General features: G+C 41.2%; 2 protein-coding genes and 1 long non-coding RNA gene across 8 annotated transcripts in view; 2 read left to right on the forward strand and 1 right to left on the reverse strand.

The window, feature by feature from the left end:
* LOC116726052 (uncharacterized) overlaps window positions 1-18,884 on the forward strand; it is a 591,833-nt gene that overhangs the window by 451,265 nt on the left and 121,684 nt on the right. The gene's annotated exons all lie outside the window — the stretch shown is intronic.
* Window positions 1-18,884, forward strand: part of eps15l1a (epidermal growth factor receptor pathway substrate 15-like 1a) — a 138,560-nt gene that overhangs the window by 15,483 nt on the left and 104,193 nt on the right. For 5 of the 6 annotated variants that reach the window (XR_004340523.1, XM_032572523.1, XM_032572522.1 and 2 more), the window contains exons 5-7: window positions 2,998-3,093; window positions 5,760-5,828; window positions 11,200-11,325. Coding sequence is in view for 5 of the 6 variants with exons in the window: in XM_032572523.1 (XP_032428414.1) it covers window positions 2,998-3,093; window positions 5,760-5,828; window positions 11,200-11,325 (291 nt within the window). In the remaining variant the exon portion in view is untranslated. The remainder of the gene's footprint in view (window positions 1-2,997; window positions 3,094-5,759; window positions 5,829-11,199; window positions 11,326-18,884) is intronic. The other variant, XM_032572525.1, reaches the window with a different exon arrangement.
* On the reverse strand, window positions 12,032-14,558 carry LOC116726076 (uncharacterized). Its single transcript, XR_004340536.1, has 2 exons — window positions 13,822-14,558; window positions 12,032-13,362 (listed from the first exon to the last, which is right to left on the reverse strand). It is a non-coding gene; the product is annotated as an uncharacterized LOC116726076 (long non-coding RNA).

Below are 18,884 nucleotides of genomic sequence, written 5' to 3' on the forward strand. Positions count from 1 at the left end.
TTGGAGGAGTCTTGATCTGACTGCGGGGGGAACGTAGATTCTGTTAGGAGGTCCCGACCCTGGGTCTGGTTCTAGTATTTGGGCTTCTTGAATCTCCCTTTGGATGTCCCAACAGAAGGGCCCAACTACACAAGACTGAGGGATAATGTTAGCAATGGTTTCGTCATGATCTGGGGAGAACTGTTTAGAGAGAGCATCAGGTTTAGCATTTTTGGAACCAGGTCTATTCGAAATGATGAAGTTGAAATGAGAGGAAAAAAGTGACCAACGTGACTGTCTTGGGTTGAGGGGTTTGGCCTCACGCAGGTAGGCCAGATTCTTGTGGTCAGTCCAGACAATGAAGGGATGTTTGACCCCCTCTAACCAATGTCGCCACTCTTCTAAAGCTAATTTGATAGCTAAGAGTTCATTGTCCCCCATATCATAATTTCTCTCAGCTTGAGATAAATGATGGGGAAAAAAGGCACAAGGATGGAGCTTGTTGTCTGGAGGGTACTTTGAAAGAGGACAGCCCCAACATCAGTATCTGAGGCGTCAACCTCCAGAATGAATTGTCTGGATGGATCTGGCTGAATGAGAATAGGAGCAGTGGAAAACCTCTTAAGTTCATTAAAGGCTTTGTCAGCCTCCGAGGACCAGACAAATGGTTTCTTTCATTAACATATTTATCCATACTCTCCATACTTTCAGATCCGGATAAGTTGTAAAGGTGGCTGGAGGGGAGTGGAGCGCTAGGTAGGAGGTCGATGGCACAGGCGTAGGGTCTGTGTGGTGGTAATGATAAGGCTTGAGATTTACTGAAGACTCTGTGCAGATCATGATATTCAGAAGGTACCTTTGAGAGAGCTGAGGGGCTAACCTGCTCCTCGGGGCACGGTGGCCGTGAGGGGCCCAAAGCAGACTGAAGGCAGGAAGCAAGACAACTAGAGTTCCACGACTCCACCCTATTCTCTCGCCAATTGATATAAGGGTTATGAAGAGACAGCCGAGGGAAGCCGAGGACAACTGGAATCAGATTGGAAGGAAACACAAAAAAGACTCCCAATGGTTACCAGAAACCAAAAGATTAATGGGTCTTGTTTGATGATCCTGTAATCCTGGGCAATGAATTTCCATTAAGAGCTGACACCTGGATTGGGGCTGGGAGGGGGATAACAGGAATCTGAAGTTGATTTCCCAGGTTCTCGTCAAGGACGTTTTGTTCACACCCTGAGTCAACCAGGGCGTAGGTCTGAAAATGGGTCTGATTGTCAACAAGAGCACAAGAGAGTGTAACATGGGAATCAAATTTCTTAACTCCACCAACCAGTACTCCCAGGCCTACTGGTGGGCTCTGCCTTTTAATTCCAGAGGACAGAAAGCCACAAAGTGACCCAACTGGCCACACTATAAGCAAGCTCCAGTCTTCATATGGTGCTGCCGTTTTTCAGGTGATAACCTTCCTCGGTCATTTTGCCTGGGTTCCTCTGTGGATAGATCTGAACTACTGTTAAAAGAGGGTGGAATGGGAGAAAAAATTGGTGCAGTAACAGGGAGGGGCCATCTCTTAGAGTGGGACCATTCTCGGACTCTGTTGTCAATCTTAACAGCCTGAGAAATCAAAATCTCCAATGTCTCAGGCTCATCAAGATAGGCCAATTCATCCTTTAATGGTTTGTTTAAAGCTTGGAGGAAAGCACCTTTAAGAGCCTCATCATTCCAGCCAGAAGAGGCTGCTAAAGTGCGAAAGTCAATAGCAAAATCATCTACTGATTGATTTCCTTGTTTAAGACTCCATAACTTCTTGATGATCGCAGAACCTGACTCAGCATATCCAAAGGTCTGTTTGAGGTCGGAAATAAAATCAGTGAATGAACTCTATAAACATGTCTGTTTTGTGTATTTGGCTTCAGCCCAGCTTAATGCTCTTCCTTGAAGTAATCTAACAATGTAGGAAATGCAGGAGGGGTCATCAGGAAAGATTGGGGTGAATGAGAAAAGACTAATGAACACTGGAGAAGGAAACCCCCACATCTGCTGATCTCACCCAAGAAAGGTTAAGGCGTGGGAGAGACAGCGTCTCTAAAACGAGATGGAGATGGAACTTGTACCGGGACGGGCGCCGCACTGGCTGCTGCGCCGACCGGTGCACTGGCTGCTTCGCTGGCTGGGCAAGGAGGTGGACCTAGAGCAGAAAATTTATGATCAATATCCTGGAAAAGCTCCGCCAAATGATCCAATTGCTGGTTTGAATGAATCTGGTGGTTAGAGAGAGAGTTTAGGAGGTCTTCGTGTCTGGCTAGGAATGCTAACGGATCTGGACGAGATCCTGCTGGGTCAGACTGTTGGCCAGATGATTCTGTCATGTTCGAGGGTAGGCTTCTGACCCACATGCAGAATCAGACCCGGGAAGCAACAGTAAGTTAAGAATTTATTTACAAAATAAAATTACAGGTGTCTGCAGGTGATCCTTTGGATCGGGTCTGGGGTTCGTCTTCAAGCGGAGAGATGGGTCAATGGCTGTGCAAGAGGTGGGCAGAATGTTTGATAGGACAGTAGGAGAAATTAGCTTGCATCTCCTGGAAGGCTTCTCAACGGGAGGAGGAAAGGAGCTGGATGTATCCTGGCAACCAATCGGGGGTCCAAGGTAAGTGTCTCCAACAGGAATGAACTGTGGACTGGAGCGGGCAGGCAGGTGAGGTTATGAGCTGCTGGTGGGATTACAGGTTTGGGGGTCAGGCTTATACCGTGAGGGAGTAATCATCTGGCAGAGAGGTGAGGTCTGGGAGCTCCTTAAATCCTCTCTGGCTGATGATCCAAACGAGCTGCAGGTGCGCAGCTCTGTTCCAGGCCGCTCCTAGCAGAGAGCCAATGGGGAGAGACACTTTCAGAAACCCAGATCCTGACAATGTGTTTCTTATTGAAATGCACATTTCAGTAAGAAATGTGCAATTTGTTATTCTTATGGCAATATCATTATTAGGTTGCATCTGATACTATTTTTTTTTTCTCATTCAGGGATTTTATGTTGCTCTCCGTTTGGTGGCCTGTGCGCAGAGTGGTCAGGAAGTCAGTGTTTCTAACATCAACCAAACAGTCCCTCCTCCACAGTTTGTAAGTGAAATGATCTTCATAGCACACTATTTTTCATTCTTTTGTTATGACTTAGTCTTCAGCCTTGTTTCAATTGGAAGGTTTAGATGTTAAGAAATTTAATGGTCTTCCACAAGGTGCAAAAGGAGATAAATAAGAAAAAATACCTGACATATCGACCCACCTCTGCATGAAAAGACAGGGTCAAATCTACAGAAACAACCCTGTTTTATTTCACTAATAAAAAGTTATTTATTAAAGCTCAAGATGTGCCAGCACAACCAATTATTGTCTTAAAACTAATGCGGTCAGTCGGTTACAAAATCAGATTAACCACACTCTGACACTGATTAATCATGATTAATCACTATGTCTAACTTTGTAAGCTTGAAATGTAAATATGGTCACAGTTATGGGTTCTTGCTGGAATAGTGCCCTGGGCAAGCCCCTTTTCTGCTGCAGTCCAACCATTTAAAAGTAATTATAACATTTTTTTTGCAGCATAAAAAAGGTAATGCAGTCTCCTAGTAGTCAACAGCAACTTAGAGAAACTTACTTCACTATACATGTATACAAGTAGTAGCAAACCTGTTCAGCGGACAGTTGATAGATAATATATATTTTATTTTCTAGTTATTGGGTGCCCCAGACCTTTCTGATGTCACCCTGGGCAACTGCCTATGAAGCCCATACTAAAACCCCCCACTGTATGGATGTTTTCAAAAAATGTTTTATTGCTCAAACCAAACATGTCAGAAGATTCTCAGTTTTCCAGGTTTTTGTATTCAGGAAGGTTTAAAGGAAGTCATTATGTTTATGCAATTATAACTGATTGCCTTTTAGGTTGGCCAATTAAACTACTCCCCCTCTCCCAGATTTCACTAAATCTAAGACAGGAGCTGTTAGAGGGGGGTCAGATAATGCTTCTGCATGTTGGCGTTCCAGCTAAAGCCTTTTTTTTGTCCCTATTTTCCCTTTACAACAATCTTGAAATGTCCTACAGTGTGTGGTGTGTTACTTGGTGGTGTGTTGAATATGCCAGATCTAAAATCGGGCATATTCAACATTGTCTTGGCCTGATTATCGCAGCCTGTAGGGTTTTCCCTGACTGGGAGCGAAACGCAGCCTGTTGAATGTGACAGGTAGCCAATCAGAAAGCGCGGTGACTTAAGAAAGGAGGGAATCCCAAACATATGACATGGCAACTGAGAGTCCGGTGGACATCGGAGGTGATATGTGGAAATGTTTATTACTATGTGTAAAGGTCATTATTATATATGTTTATTATATGTGGTTATGTTTATTCAGTTAAAAGTGTTAACTACGAAAAAACATAACTCGCCTCCAAGTCATAGTGCAGCAAATCCCTCCATCTTTTATCAAACGCCTTTTCTTTTTGTTTCGTCTTTTGTCGCTTAAAATTAGTCCACAAACTATCACTGTTGCTTCTTCATGGTCATCTGTGTTTGTTTATTCTAAATTCATGTATGGTATTTTGGGGGCTTTACTGGATTTTCTTCTAGAATCGGGATGTTCGTGAGTGGAATCGGTTCGTGTGTGGTGTGTTGCTCCTGCTGTGTGGCTGGACACACGGACCGATCGAATCTGTTGTACTTTTATCAGCTCTCTGGTCACAGAGGTTTGGAAAATCGGCCGACAATTCTTAAATCGCACCATGTGAACCAGACTTAGAACTCATAAGCTGTACTACTCTCGTCTCGACCACTGCCCTAACGCTCTCTTACTCTGGTCGCTATGGTAACGTTTACACATCCCTTCAAAATAAGATTCAGATTAACAACAAAAACGAACATTTTATTTTCATGAAAATTTTAACTCACGATAACGACAAATTAATGGGAGTGCTTCGCTTGTTTCTCTGCAACGAGACGGTCCCACCTGGGAGTGATGAGAAACAATGACACCCGAAGTGTTGCTTATGCACAGGGTGCTTGGTCTCCTCGTGGCGAAGCAGTTTGAAGCTTCATTCCTTCATTAGCAAACCTGTCACCGCATATCATGCAGAGCTTGGAATGTGGGAATCACCTACTGGGATAAATCCATTCTCCTGTCTCTTCTCTGGACCCTACCCTACATAAAACGTAAATATTTAATTATTTCTTGCGCGGCTGGTACCAATTGGTCCACGGACCGGTACCGGTCCGCGGCCCGGGGGTTAGGGTCAGGTCCACCTGTCCAGATTCTGACCTCGGCAGTAGAATCTGAACAATAAAGATAAATGTTCTCCCAAAACTATGATACAGTTTTGCAACATTCCCAGTAGAGATCCCTGTAGCTGCCTGCAGTTCGGGGAGGTATGGGTGTCTGCCTTGCCTGGTGGATTATTACTTGTCTGCCCAACTAAGACCTCCAGTTTACTGGTGTAACCCAACCTATGAGGCTAAATGGACTTCCCTATACAGTCTGTCAGCCTGTCCAGGCAGCCCAGGAGAAGGTATTTAAACAGTAAGGTGTAAATCGTAATGGGATTGTCTGTTGCCCTCGTGTTTGTTCATTCTTTTACACATGAAAGTAAATGAAAATGAAAATAAAAGAATTGCATACCAAGGAATGTGCACATGAGTAGTATTCTATTGTTGTTGTCTAATCTGAATGTGTACTTGTGCATTAAAGACAAAGACTATTTACAGTACATGCAAAGCCTGTTGACATGTGTTTGATTACAGAAGGATACCAGCAGTCCCTCTTTGAGCAGCACATCCTCTTTGTCTTGTGAATTGCTGTGGGCTGTTAAGGTATGTAAAGACAACAACATAGTCGCATTAACGGAATATTTTCCGTATTTGGCTTGTTTTCTTTTTAAACAACGGGAAAATTTGAAGCCCATCTGTCATTTTGACAGGTTATAATTAACACCCGTGATTGGTGAACATGGGCAGACATTATAGACTTTACGCAAAGATTTCATAGCAGAATCAATCAATTAAAAAAATCCTTTCTGAATATCATCTCATGGACACTAAACTAAACGCGTCTTTCTGGCCGGGAGAGTTATGGACCGGACTCTTTGGAGCATCCAGTTAGGAAGTGCATTCCAAACTTTGGTTAAAATTTCACGTTTAATTCCAGACCCTATTGCATATAGAACAGAGAAAACTAAAGAGAATGCAATGTTGAGATAATCAATTTATAGTCTTAACAAAGGAGGAAATATCTTGAGGAAATAAATAAAGGTGCAGAAGTTAATTAGACCGTAACATACACAGTGCTCTGCAGAACTAATGCGGATTTGGCTGCTCCACTTCCAAGAATTAAACCTAACTCACCTGCAGTTTTGACAGTTTTAACAGTTCTATATGTACTGGAGTCTGGAATTAAAGGCGCCATTTCAACCAAAGTTTGGAATGCGCTTCCTAACCGCATGCTCCAAAGAGTCCAGTCCATAACCCTTCAGCACGCTGACAGTTCCCAGTCAGAAAGACGCATTTAGTGAGATGATATTCAGAAAAGATTGATTTCAGTTGCCTCTGCGATGTACTCTTTGCGTAAAGTCTATAATGCCTGCCCATGTGCACCAGTCAATGTTGTGAATTATAAAATGAAGAACGGGCTTAAAATGTTTCCGTCATTTAAAAAGAAAACGGTCAAATATTCCGTTTGATATATATATATATATATATATATATACTGTATATATATATTACTGGGTTTCGGACGATGTAGCACCGACGTCACCCAATGCAGATGGAGGGCTGCAAGTAAATGCAGCCCATTTATTTCTGTTGATCTAGCATCAAAATGTTATTTTGATGTTGTTGATTCATCAAAATGTTGGATCAACAACATTTAGAACAATCGTTCTAATAGAGAGAAAGATAAACGTTATTTTCGTGTTTCGAAGGTAGTTGGTCACAAGGGAGTTAATTTTCAAAAACTGCCGAAAAAGCGGAGAAAAGTGGATCAACAATCTACAGCTAAAAACAGGAGATGCAGAAACTAACAACGCCATTGTTTGCAGCGCCACTTTCTAACAGGTAACGATCGCATTGTTTAAATTGTATTTTCAGACAGTTTTATTGGACAGTTACTTAGAAAGCCAAGCATTCATATGTAAGGTAAAATATATTATTTTTATTCCTTAGCTTGGTTGTCCTCAGAGTGCTAATGTTGTTAGCAGCTAACTCAGTGCCGAGTCACGGACAGGAAATGTAATGTGGGACTTTAATACTAGAAAAAAAAGCTAAATAAATTAAATATAACCTACACAGCCATACAGTCACAGTGAGCTGTGACTATTCTCCCACATGGTTCGTGTCCGGCCACAAACATGAGGTTTCTTTAGATCGGTGTGAATGGTTGACCTACATTGGTCCTGAATCCAGCAACGACTCAACATTAACGTACAACTCCAGCATGAATTTGGGTTTACAGAAGCTAAATAAATTATTTACCAGGAGATCCAAGGTCATAGAAATAACATGGGTTAGTTCATTGTTAGCGATATCATTGTTATCATAGACAAATTACTTAAAATAGCACAATTCACTACTCACCCGGCAGAAAAAAGTCGACAGCCATTTAATGGTTCTTTTGATCCTAAATTTGACCCAACTTGAGACTAAATAATTGTATTTTCCAGGCTTTTGAAAGCTTTCTTCTGGCTCGTTGTATAATGTTAACTGCAGCTCCAGATAGTTATGTGAGTCGCCGTGACACCAGGTAAATCCTCAAGATTATAAGAGAAGTCTTTTTTACCGAGATATTACAGATCATATCCTAAATATACGCATATTTTTTTTAGATGCCTTGTCTGTTTCGGTCTCTTTAGGACATTAGCTACTCATTGTGATCAATTTGGATTTGTTTTGAACAGGAGAAATCCCTTTCCTGACCTCCATCTAAATGTCGTGCATCATCCGTGTCTGAAACCCAGCAATATATATAAATATATATATATTTATTTGTGTGTGTCTGTGTCCATATGTGCACACATAAATCCACTAGTTTGCATACCCCAAATAAAAACATTGACATTTTTGTCACTGTCTGAAGTTAAAACCAACCAAACTTTTTATTTCAGATTCATTAGTAAAACAAAAATGACACCACAGAACTTAGCAAGAACATTTTTGGAGAATTTTTTGTAACTTTCTTCAAATGATTGTCTTTGAAATAGTATGTCTTCAGTCAAACATTTTGTGTTACCTTCCGCAAACTTCTCACAAGTTTGCTGGAGTTTTGGCTCTTTCCTTCTGATAGAACTTTAGGTTTGTAGACCACCTCACTTACATGCACTTTTTCAGTTCCACCCAGGCCGTTGTGATATAAAGCTTTTTTCCACAATGTCATCTTGGGGTGTTATGACAATACCCTATTCTTGTCATAATTATGGCATTATTATGGCATAATTATGGCTATGCCTTTGTGTTGGCTTGGCCATCACTAAGGCCATGCCAGAAAATTGACTTTCTTGTCTTTAAGCCACTTTGACTATATATTTAAGGTCATTTTCCATTTTGAAGATAAAATCTGTGCTCAAGCCTGTGCCTTTATGACTGATGTCTTTAGATGTTACTTTAATAGTTCTACATAATACTATTTTCTCATGATGTCATCTGTTTTATGAGGTGTACCAGTTCGTCCTTTCCCTCATAGTCAGGATGGTACAAGCATCCCTGTTTTTCCTCCCAATATAACAATGGTCATTATGGCTAAACAGTTCCACTGTAGTTTCATAGACAGGGAACATTTCTTCAAAAATGAAGACATGTTCATTTTTGAACATGCACACTTTGTCCCTGTGTGCATATATAAATTGCAATCTGGCTTTTGAAGTAAAGGTTTCTTTCTTGCCTCTTTGGGGATAAGACACATTTCAATATGGATAATGACAATGTCTTACCAGCTTCAGCCAGCATATTCACAAGGTCTTTGGTTTTTGTTCTGGGGTCATTCTGCACATTTTGGACCAAAATACTTCCTTTTCCAGCAGCCATGATACAGCGTGCTGGAGTTCCGCTTGTGTTGCTATAGGTCAGTGATTTCTAACCCTGGTCCTCAAGGGACACTGCCCTGCATATTTTAGATCAGTGGTTGTCAAACTTTTTTCAGTGATGTACCCCCTTAAAAATATATTTTTAGTCAAGTACCCCCTGACACGGGCAAAACATTTTTGGAATAAAAAAGAGGTACAGTGCTGTAAAATCACTGTCTGATTTATTAAAGCCAAACAACTTATATCAGTGAACCTGACAAATACATCCATATTGCAAACATTGCATGGTTAAACAAAAAAGAAAAACAGAAGACGGTGACCACCAGGAAGGTATAAAACCAGTCAAAACTGAAATATGCAAAACGCTGCTAATTTATATTGGTCTCTGTAATGGTACAAAATTAAATATATACATAAATAACTAAAATGTGTTCACAGAAAAAACTTGACTTGATGAAGTTTATAACTTTAATGCTGTCGTTCAAAACATCGTGAAACACAGGGCTCATTTTCTTGGACGCTAGCGCTTCCCTGTGTATCACACAGTGCGTCCACTTGATGTCGGGATTTTCTTTTTTAGTCCGCGCTATGAGTCCTTTCGCGCTGCCCGTCATTGATGCAGCCGCATCTGTGCAGACACTGCTGCAGGATTTCCAGCTGATAGCGTTTTCAGTGAAAAACATGTTAACGACATTAAAAATGTCCTCTCCGGTTGTTCGCCCCTCCATTTCTTTGCAGAATAGGATGTGTTCACAGATGTCGTCCGTGTCAATGTATCTTACAAATGCAACAAGTTGCGCATTTCCACTCACATCTGTGGATTCATCCAGCTGCAGTGAAAATGAGTCGCCAAGTTTCCCCACAATTTGTTCGACAATGTCTGTGCCCATGTTATCTATTCTGCGGCAAACGGTGTCATTAGACAGAGATACAGTTTTTAATGTATCCGCTGATTTTTTGTCCAGCATAGTTTCGGCCAATACAACAGCAGCGGGGAGCAGTAGGTCTTCCGCTATGGTGAACGGTTTTTTGGCTTTAGCAACAAGCAAAGACACCGCGTAAGAAGCCTCCAGGGCTTTGGCTGATGTAGTGGAGGCTTTTCGCATTGTGGCTTGGGATGACTTGAACTCAGAAAGTTTTCTCCTGAAGAACTCCGGTGGCTTACCAATGTGACATCCATGTTTTGTGGTGAGATGCCGCTGGAGGTGTTCCGGCTTCATGCTAGCGTTGGCTAATTTCTCCCCGCAAAAAAAACACAGTGCCTGGGGGGGGTCAGAGATCGTGGACGTAAATCCCATTAAAACATACTTTTCCATGTACGTTCTGTACTTCGTCGGCTCTGGTTTTGCCTTCTTTTTCACTTTATCTGTACTTTCAGCAGCATTACTGCTACGCTTTAGCCACGTCTCCATAGTTACAGTGTAATCATGATAACGACAGGTCGTTGACGAGTGCCCTGGGTCCGTGGGTCAAACTAACTTGGTGGGGGGATCCGTTTTATTTTAAAGGATATTGAAACTAAATACTGAATATAAAATTCAGTGCATGAACACACATTTTATATTTTATCGAACTTTTTACAAAATAATTTTTCCCAAGACTTATTATGAGGAGCCTACTGATTTTTTAAAGATATTTTGAAAAGCTTCACATACCCCCTGCAGTACCTCCACGTACCCCCAGGGGTACGCGTACCCCCATTTGAGAACCACTGTTTTAGATGTTTCCCTGCTTTAATACACCTGATTCAACTTATTGCAGTTCAGCAATTGCCTGTTAACCTGCCATCAATTCAAATCAGCTGGGCTGAAGCATGGAACACCTAAAATGTGTAGGGAAGTGTGTCTTGAGGACCAGGGTTAGGAAATACTTCTACGCTGGCCCATCACCAGCTAGCTGGGCTTTGCTTGGGTTGCTACGTGAGGCGCAGTGCTTGCTGATTTGTGACATTACAACCAGAAGGTTTTTGAAACAGCACATTTTCCAGACACAAAAAAATTTAACTTATTAAACTCACTGGCCAAAAACAAGAAAAGTTTTCTCTGATTTAACTTCAGAAAGTGAGAAAATGGTGAGTTATATGTCTTTATTTGGTGTAGCTGGTTTCACCTTGATATATAAATATATGTAACCAGTTGATTGTCTGAAATATGGTGTTCTTACCCCTTTAGCCTGAGGAGAAGAATAAATTTGATGGGATTTTTGAAAGTCTTGTGCCCATCAATGGCCTTCTGTCAGGAGACAAGGTCAGACCAGTCCTCATCAATTCCAAGCTACCTCTAGATGTCCTTGGCAAGGTATATATGGCAATTCTGAATAGCCTTAGTTCTAATCTATTTGGAGTGTCCATTCTATTGAAAGACATGTTTAAAAGTCACAATCAAGGTGGAAGCCCATCCTTCGGGGCGTGGAAGCAGAAGCTTAAAGACTCTCTATACTACATCGGAAGCATCAAAATCGGCTCTCGATGTAACGATGGGACAAAAATTGTGTCGGCATGTTCACAGAGAGGCTTTGTTTTCTCCATTTTGACATAAGTCTGTCAAGGTGGGGAAGTCGAGATGTGTTGTTGGAAATACATATATATTTAGAGGTTTTTAGCTTCTGTCTCCTTTCCAACAAGGCCTAGCTTCTGTCTTGTGGTCCTTTGTCACGGAGCTGTCTATGATCCCTGATCTTTAGTTGACTGAAGGAGAGAAACAGAGGCTTTAACTTGATTTTGGTAAAACCACAAGCAGCATTTCCACTGAAAAGTATACACAATTGTCATTTTATGTTCCTTTAACAAAAAGTCTCACACTGTGACCCTGATGGACTGAATTGAAAACAGGAGGAGTCAGGAAATATACAGATATATTAGAAAAATATATCCGTTTTTTATTTTAACACAAAACATATGAGAAAAAGATAACTGAGCTCATAAGAGGTCAAAGAAACAAAACTGAATGTTAGGTTTAAATTACCTGAACACAGACACAAAGAAGAGACAAGAGTCGGAACTTAAGTTTTACCTGCAGGGAGAACACAGCTGAAACCCAGTTACAGATTTCGGCCTATGCTCTGAAGCTTCAACTGAGTCTTACCCTGCTTTTCTTAGAATTAGGAACACCCTAGTTACATGACAGTGTGCAGCCCTGAAGGGAGGGGGAGCAGAAAACGGCTTCACACTCACATGAACACAACTCATTCATACAATCATCAAAAGCATATTTCATAAGATAAGAGTATAGGTTTGCAGTTCCACTGGGCAATCAACGCCAGAATGTCTCATTCATGGTATCCCCCTTTTTCACTCCTCAGCAGGCCGCTTCCAGAGTTTCTCCAAACACTTCAAAACACTCGAAGCACATCATTAAAATGTAAATGCAAAGGTAAATAAAATGGATGATATTATAAAATAAAGGTAAAGCAAATAAATGATAACTATAAAATCCTTCCAACACTGAACTCAGGCAAACATGCAAACAAACTGGTTGCAAAACAACTGACCTAACAAAGAAATGAGACACAGGGGTATATATACTGGCTGATCAGACCATGAAGACACAACAGGGGTAACTAAACAGAATACAATCACCAACAAAAAATTACAGTGCAGCTAAGTTTGGCTAAACTAAACACCCAAAAATAAATAAAGAAATAAATTGTGCACTCTTAAGTCTTACTGACTTAAGAATGAGGCCATGGGTTTGGCCATCACACCTTCTATGTAATTTTCTGTGCAGTGGTTTCCCAGCTAAGCATTGAAAGCATTTGTCTTTAACGTATTAATGACATTAAAGGCTAAAAATAAAAATTACCTTATTTTGCTGTTGATGTACAGTGGGGAAAAAATAATTAGTTAGCCACCAATTGTGCAAGTTCTCTTGTCAGGACTCTGTGTTTTTTGGGTTTGTTTTGCTTCTCATTTTATTTAGCTTCATGTTTTAGTTCACTTTAGTTTAGCCCTTCCTGGTCCTTTTGATATTATTATTATTATTTTAGGTATTTAGTGAAATAAGAATTCTCTAATTGCTTTCCTTATTTTCAGTCCTTTATTGTGTGTAACAGTTATGGGCTAAGCAGCTAACTGCGGCTACAAAAGCAGCATCAGAAGAGTGTCCTTTAAGGAGCCTGAGATGTGAAAAAAACAGGAGGCAGTGCTTTTAGTTTTGGTGAATATATATTAAGTGATTTGAATAAAAAACATACAATTACAGCAACACGATGAGACACATGAAAATTGACTCAGAATAAATTGATTTCCAAATCATAAAGTCCATAGTCCATTCCTAGCTCGCCATCTTTCGATCCAGATGAGGATCTGATCCGACAGGGGGGAAAAAAAACCTGACCTAAAAAGGTCAGAAAATCCATCACGTATTTTATCAAAAAACAATTATGTACAAATATAATACAAAAGGAAATAATTATTACATTTAAACATCTAGTTTATGCATACTAAATGCAAATGCAATAATTAGATTCCTAATAATTAGACAAACATTTCAATCAAGTTAAATTAACCATAATTTAAATAAAACAAAAAAATATCATATTTCAAACTAATCAATTTAAAGTTAAAGTTCTAAAGTTAAAGTGCACTTCCAAAATATCAATCAAGAAAAATAAAATAATTTAATTGTCAAATACTCAAGCAGAGTGAGGGAAGGAAAATAAATAAATAAATATACTGTGCAATATCAAACTTAAGTGTAGCTACATTCTGTTCTGATAAATTTAATTTTAAACTTCAGTGCCTCAGCATCAATGTAAATGTGTCAGAACACACACAAAATTCAGCAACAAGTTACCTTCTAGAAGAGAGTGGGGCGTACTGAGCCACAATCAGCACTGACAGAATCCCGGTGACGGTCCAGGTAAACAGCGCCAATGATTCTAATAAAACAACGCTCCAATGAGCAATCAAGCAGAAGTTCCAAATGTAAAAGTAATATTGTTATCAAATAACAAACTCACCCAGCAATCGAATCAATAGGTTTAAAGATTTTTGGAGGAATTCCTGAGGAAGACACCAACAGCAAGCCACAATCACAGTGGAAACTGGTGAGGATCTTTTAATGCGCGCTGGAGGCGGGACTTTAAATAAGCTAGCAGAGTTTGGGGCAATACAGGAAGTGGGCCCGCAAAAATTAAAGTCCTTTACTAATTACAGGTTACATGTGCTTCTAGGTTTATTCTTTAGTTACCTTAAGTTCTGTCCTTTTTTGTTAGAGTCCATGTCAAGCCTTCTTTTATGACTATAGTTTAATTCTATTTTATCCTTCTAGTTATTTCTTATTTCAGGCTCCGTGCAATGTTTCTAGTAATGTTTATTTCTTAATTTCATCACCCCAGGATCAGTTATTCTTCCATGTCCGGGTCTATGTATATCTTCCTTTAGTAATTCTAGTTAGGTTATTTCTTTAGTCCTTCTAGCTTTCCCCGTAGTGTTACTAATTCTTATTTGGTCTCTTTAGGTTTGGTTAGTCTTTCTTTAGTAATTCTAGTTAGGTGTTAGTGTCTTTTGTATTGTTTCCTCCCTTTTGTGTTTCCAGCAGATCTCCATAGTTTCCATGTGCCACCTTCTCCCCGCCCCTCAGCCAGCTCCTGTGTCAATTACTCACACCTGCAATCACTCTTCTCATCTAGTTAGGCCATTGTTCCATTTACTACCTCCCAGTATTTAAGCTCGTCTATCCCAGTCACAACTCGCCAGTCCATCTTGTCACCCTGATTGTCACTACCTATGCTTCCCTGCCTGGATTACCTGTTGTTCCCTTGTGTTTCCAGTTTGTTTTGTTTTTGGATTTTCTTGTACCCTTGGATTTTGGATATTTTGTTGGTTAATTTTCTTCATTAAAACATCCATTTATTTCTACATCTACTGCCTGCTGCATCTGGGTTCACCGCCACACCACATTATGACATCTCTGTTAGAAAGCTGAGAGAGGCCTGTAATTGACATCATAGATAGGCCTCAACTATGAGAGACAAAATGAGAAAACATATCTAGAAAATCACCTTTTCTGAATTTTTAAGAATTTATTCAAACATTATGGTGGAAAATAAGTACTTGGTCAATAACAGAAGTTCATCTCAGGACTTTGTTATATATCCTTTGATGGTAATGACAGTGTCATGTTCATTGGGAGTTGTTTAATTCACATGCCGAATCCCACAGCAGACACCAGAATGATAATGTAAATATAGTTTATTTACAATATGTATAAAAAAATGTTCAGCACAGAAGCCTTTGGGGGCGTGGGGGAGATCTAGATTGAGCAGGGCCTGGAGAGAACACTGGGTAAATATTGACAGGGTGAAGATGAGAATCCTTTTAAAGGTCAAATCAAAAGTTATCTTACAGTTCTGGGGTGAGAACCGCAAGAGATTGGAGAGATGTTGGATTCTGCTGGTGAGATCATTCTCGGTTTCAATAGTCCTGAGAGTTTGACTTGAAGACGTTTTGAACCAGGAGTTGCTTGCAGGATCTTTTTGTGGAAGAGCAGGCAGGCAGGTGTCACTGAGGCTGGAGAATGAGAATGCTCTCAGGTAAGTGGACAGCCACCTGAAGACACACAGGTAAAATAGCTTTGGTAAACACAGAGAGAAACTTAGAGCTCAGAGGGCTTGAGACTACCAGAATAGATAAATGATCAGGTATCAAAAGCTTCTCCAACCCTTCTTTATATCCAGGAGCCTGCTGATGAGCCAATTGTCTACAGCTGGCAGCAACAGCGCCGCTCTCTGCAGCAAAGATCCTAAAGGGAACAGGAGGTCTCACACATACACACAAACACTCACGCAGCACCACCAACACCTCCCCAACCCCCAACAGCTGCCACCTGATGGTCAAGCCGACCAAGATGGCTGAGTCTTCAATAAGGGAAGGATTCAAAATAAATGAACGAGGAACCCAAAAGCGTTCCTCAGGACCGTATTCCTCCCAGTTCACTAAATATTGGAAGCCCCTGGCCCGACAGGTACGTTAAAAATCTTGACCAGCTAATCCGGATGTCCGTCGATATCCAATGCTGGTGGAGGAGGTTTGGAAGGGGGACATAAGGGACTGGTAGCAACAGGTTTGAGCAAAGAGACATGGAAGACAGGGTGAATCTGCAGGCCATCAGGGAGTTTAAGGCAAACAGAGATGGGGCTGAGGACAGATTGAATTTCAAAGGGACCAATAAACTTGGGCGAAAGCTTGTTAGAAGATGCTTTGAGGTCAATGTCCCTGGTGGAAAGCCAAACCTTTTGTCCAGGTTGATACAGGGGTGCAGGAACCCCTTTGCGGTCAGCCAGATGGCAATTCTGAACAGAAGTGCTGTCTAGAGCGGCAGAGACGTTCTTCCACGTGTGCCTACATTTGCAGATGAAATGACGAACAGGTGACAGACAATTCTTTTTCATCAGCTGGAAACAATGGTGGATGATACCCCAATGAGGCTTCAAAAGGGGAGAAGCCAGTTGCTGAGGAGACATGAGCATTGTGGGCGTATTCCACTCACAGAAGTTGTGAGCTCCAGGAGGACTGTTAGAAACACACAGGCAACGCAATGTAGATTCAAGCTCTTGGTTCATCCTCTCGGTTTGGCCATTGGTTTGAGGATGAAAACTCAGGGCCACATTGGCACTAAGGGCATTGCAAAATTCCTTCCATAAATTGGAGATGAACTGGGGACCCCTGTCTGAGAGGACTTCACATGGAATGCCATGAAGGCGAAAAACGTGTTTCAGGAGGAGTTCAGCTGTCTCAAAGGAGGATGGCAACTTCTGGAGTGGAACCAGGTGACAGGCCTTAGAAAAGCGCACTACAATGGTGAAGATGGTGGAAAATCCCTTAGAGACTGGAACGCTCAAACCAAAATCAAGGGCCACATGAGACCAGGGGCGTTTGGGCATAGGAAGGGAGTGAAGAAGGCCACTTGGAGGCTGGCGAGTGCTCCTGGCGCAGACGGCACAAGCCAAAATCCAGCAGCCTGCTGATGAGCCAATTGTCTACAGCAGGCAGCAGCAACTTCTCTCTCTGCAGCAAAGATCCTAAAGAGAACAGGAGGTCTCACGCGTACACACAAACACTCACGCAGCAGAACCCAACAGAGGCCAAACATTTTCTGTAAGTCTTCATAAGTTTGGCACACACTGTAGCTGGTATTTTAGCCCATTCCTCCATGCAGATCTCCCCTAGAGCATTTCATATGGGCTTGCGATCTGGAGACTGGCTTGGCCACTTCGGGACCTTGAAATGCTTCTTACTAAGCCACTACTTTGTTGCAAGGGCAGTGTGCTTGGGATCATTGTCATGCTGAAAGACCCAGCCACATTTAATCTTCAATGCACTTGCTGTTGGAAGGAGGTTTGCACTAAAAATCTCACTATACATGGCCCCATTCAATCTTTCATGTACACAAATCAGTTGTCCTTTGCAGAGAAACAGCCCCAAAGCATGATGTTGCCATCCCCATGCTTCACAGTAATTATGGTGTTCTTTGGATGCATCTCAGCACTGTCCTCTAAACACGACAAGTTGTGTTTCTACCAAAAAGTTCTGCTTTGGTTTCATCTGACCATATGGCATTTTCGCAATACTCTTTTGGAACACCCAAAAGCCATCTAGCAAACTTCAGATGGGCCCAAATGTGTACCAGCTTAAGCAGGGGAACATGTCTGGCACTGCAGGATTTGAGTCCCTGGCGGCCTAGTGTGTTACTGACAGTAGCCTTTGTTACGTTAGTCCCAGCCTCCACACTGTGAACACAAAGGCTGTGTTCACACTGCGGCCTGAAGTGACCCAATTACAATTTTTTTGACATAATGCGACATGTATCTGACCTTTTCATGATAGTCTGAAAAATACAAGTCAGATTTTTTTCAAATGCAACCCAGACCACTTGAATATTCGATATGTATCCGATCTTTTCAAATGTGACCTGAATCCTAAAGGCCAGAACTTTCCTGAACGTTACTGATACTCAACAAATGTCCCTATTCTGCATCCTGATATTCGCAAGTGGGAAGAAAAACAAGTATGATAATCCATACTTGGATTACATAAGTAATCCATACACAGGAAGAAATCAAAACATATAAGTTCAGATATTAAGATATGTGTAATAAATATAAGATGCCACAGATAAGGCCTGCATAAGATGCTGAGGAACTATTCCAGTAGCAAATTGGCTACTGGAATAAGACATCAATGGCATGGGAAGAGAATAAGGAACTGTTGGAATGCTGCAACTCTGTTAACCCTAGCCAGCGGGTTACATGAAAAGACTGTGGGAAACATGGATGTTTCGATACCAACCGTTTAAATTAACACTGGAAAATCTAGTAGTTCAGACTTCCAACATCCACAAATGGCAATTGATTTTACTATTAGGGATCCAGGAGATGCAACACATAAATGGTATGGAGCTAGGACGCGAGGTCACATGGAGGAGGTCAGAAGTTACCACTTCCCCCCACCTTTCGCCCGCAGCTCAGCGAAAGCTCTGTCACCCCATTGCCATTGTTGATACTTTGGCACCAATCCTTCACACCTCCAGTTGGCGATGCATTTGGCAAATCTTTTAAATTGCCTATAGTCCAGTTCAGTACGAGTCCAATGGCAAGTCTTATGAAGTTTTGCCAAAATCTGACCTACCAGACAGGAGTCATTGTCACTTCCTGTTTTGTGGCGAAACAGGAAGGACTTCCTCTAGGCTTTTGAACATACCATTTGTGGTTATTAAGAGTTAGTGGATAATGTTTTAATTTTAAATCATACATAGGGAGAAGCTGAATGACTCATCCAATAATCCTCTGTTTCTTCTCTGAGCTTTGGTCGCCTGACTGAATATTTCTTGGTTAAGCTGTCACAATTCTGATTGCT

This window comes from Xiphophorus hellerii, chromosome 9 (assembly GCF_003331165.1).
Source record: "Xiphophorus hellerii strain 12219 chromosome 9, Xiphophorus_hellerii-4.1, whole genome shotgun sequence".
Classification (NCBI taxonomy): Eukaryota; Metazoa; Chordata; class Actinopteri; order Cyprinodontiformes; family Poeciliidae; genus Xiphophorus; species Xiphophorus hellerii.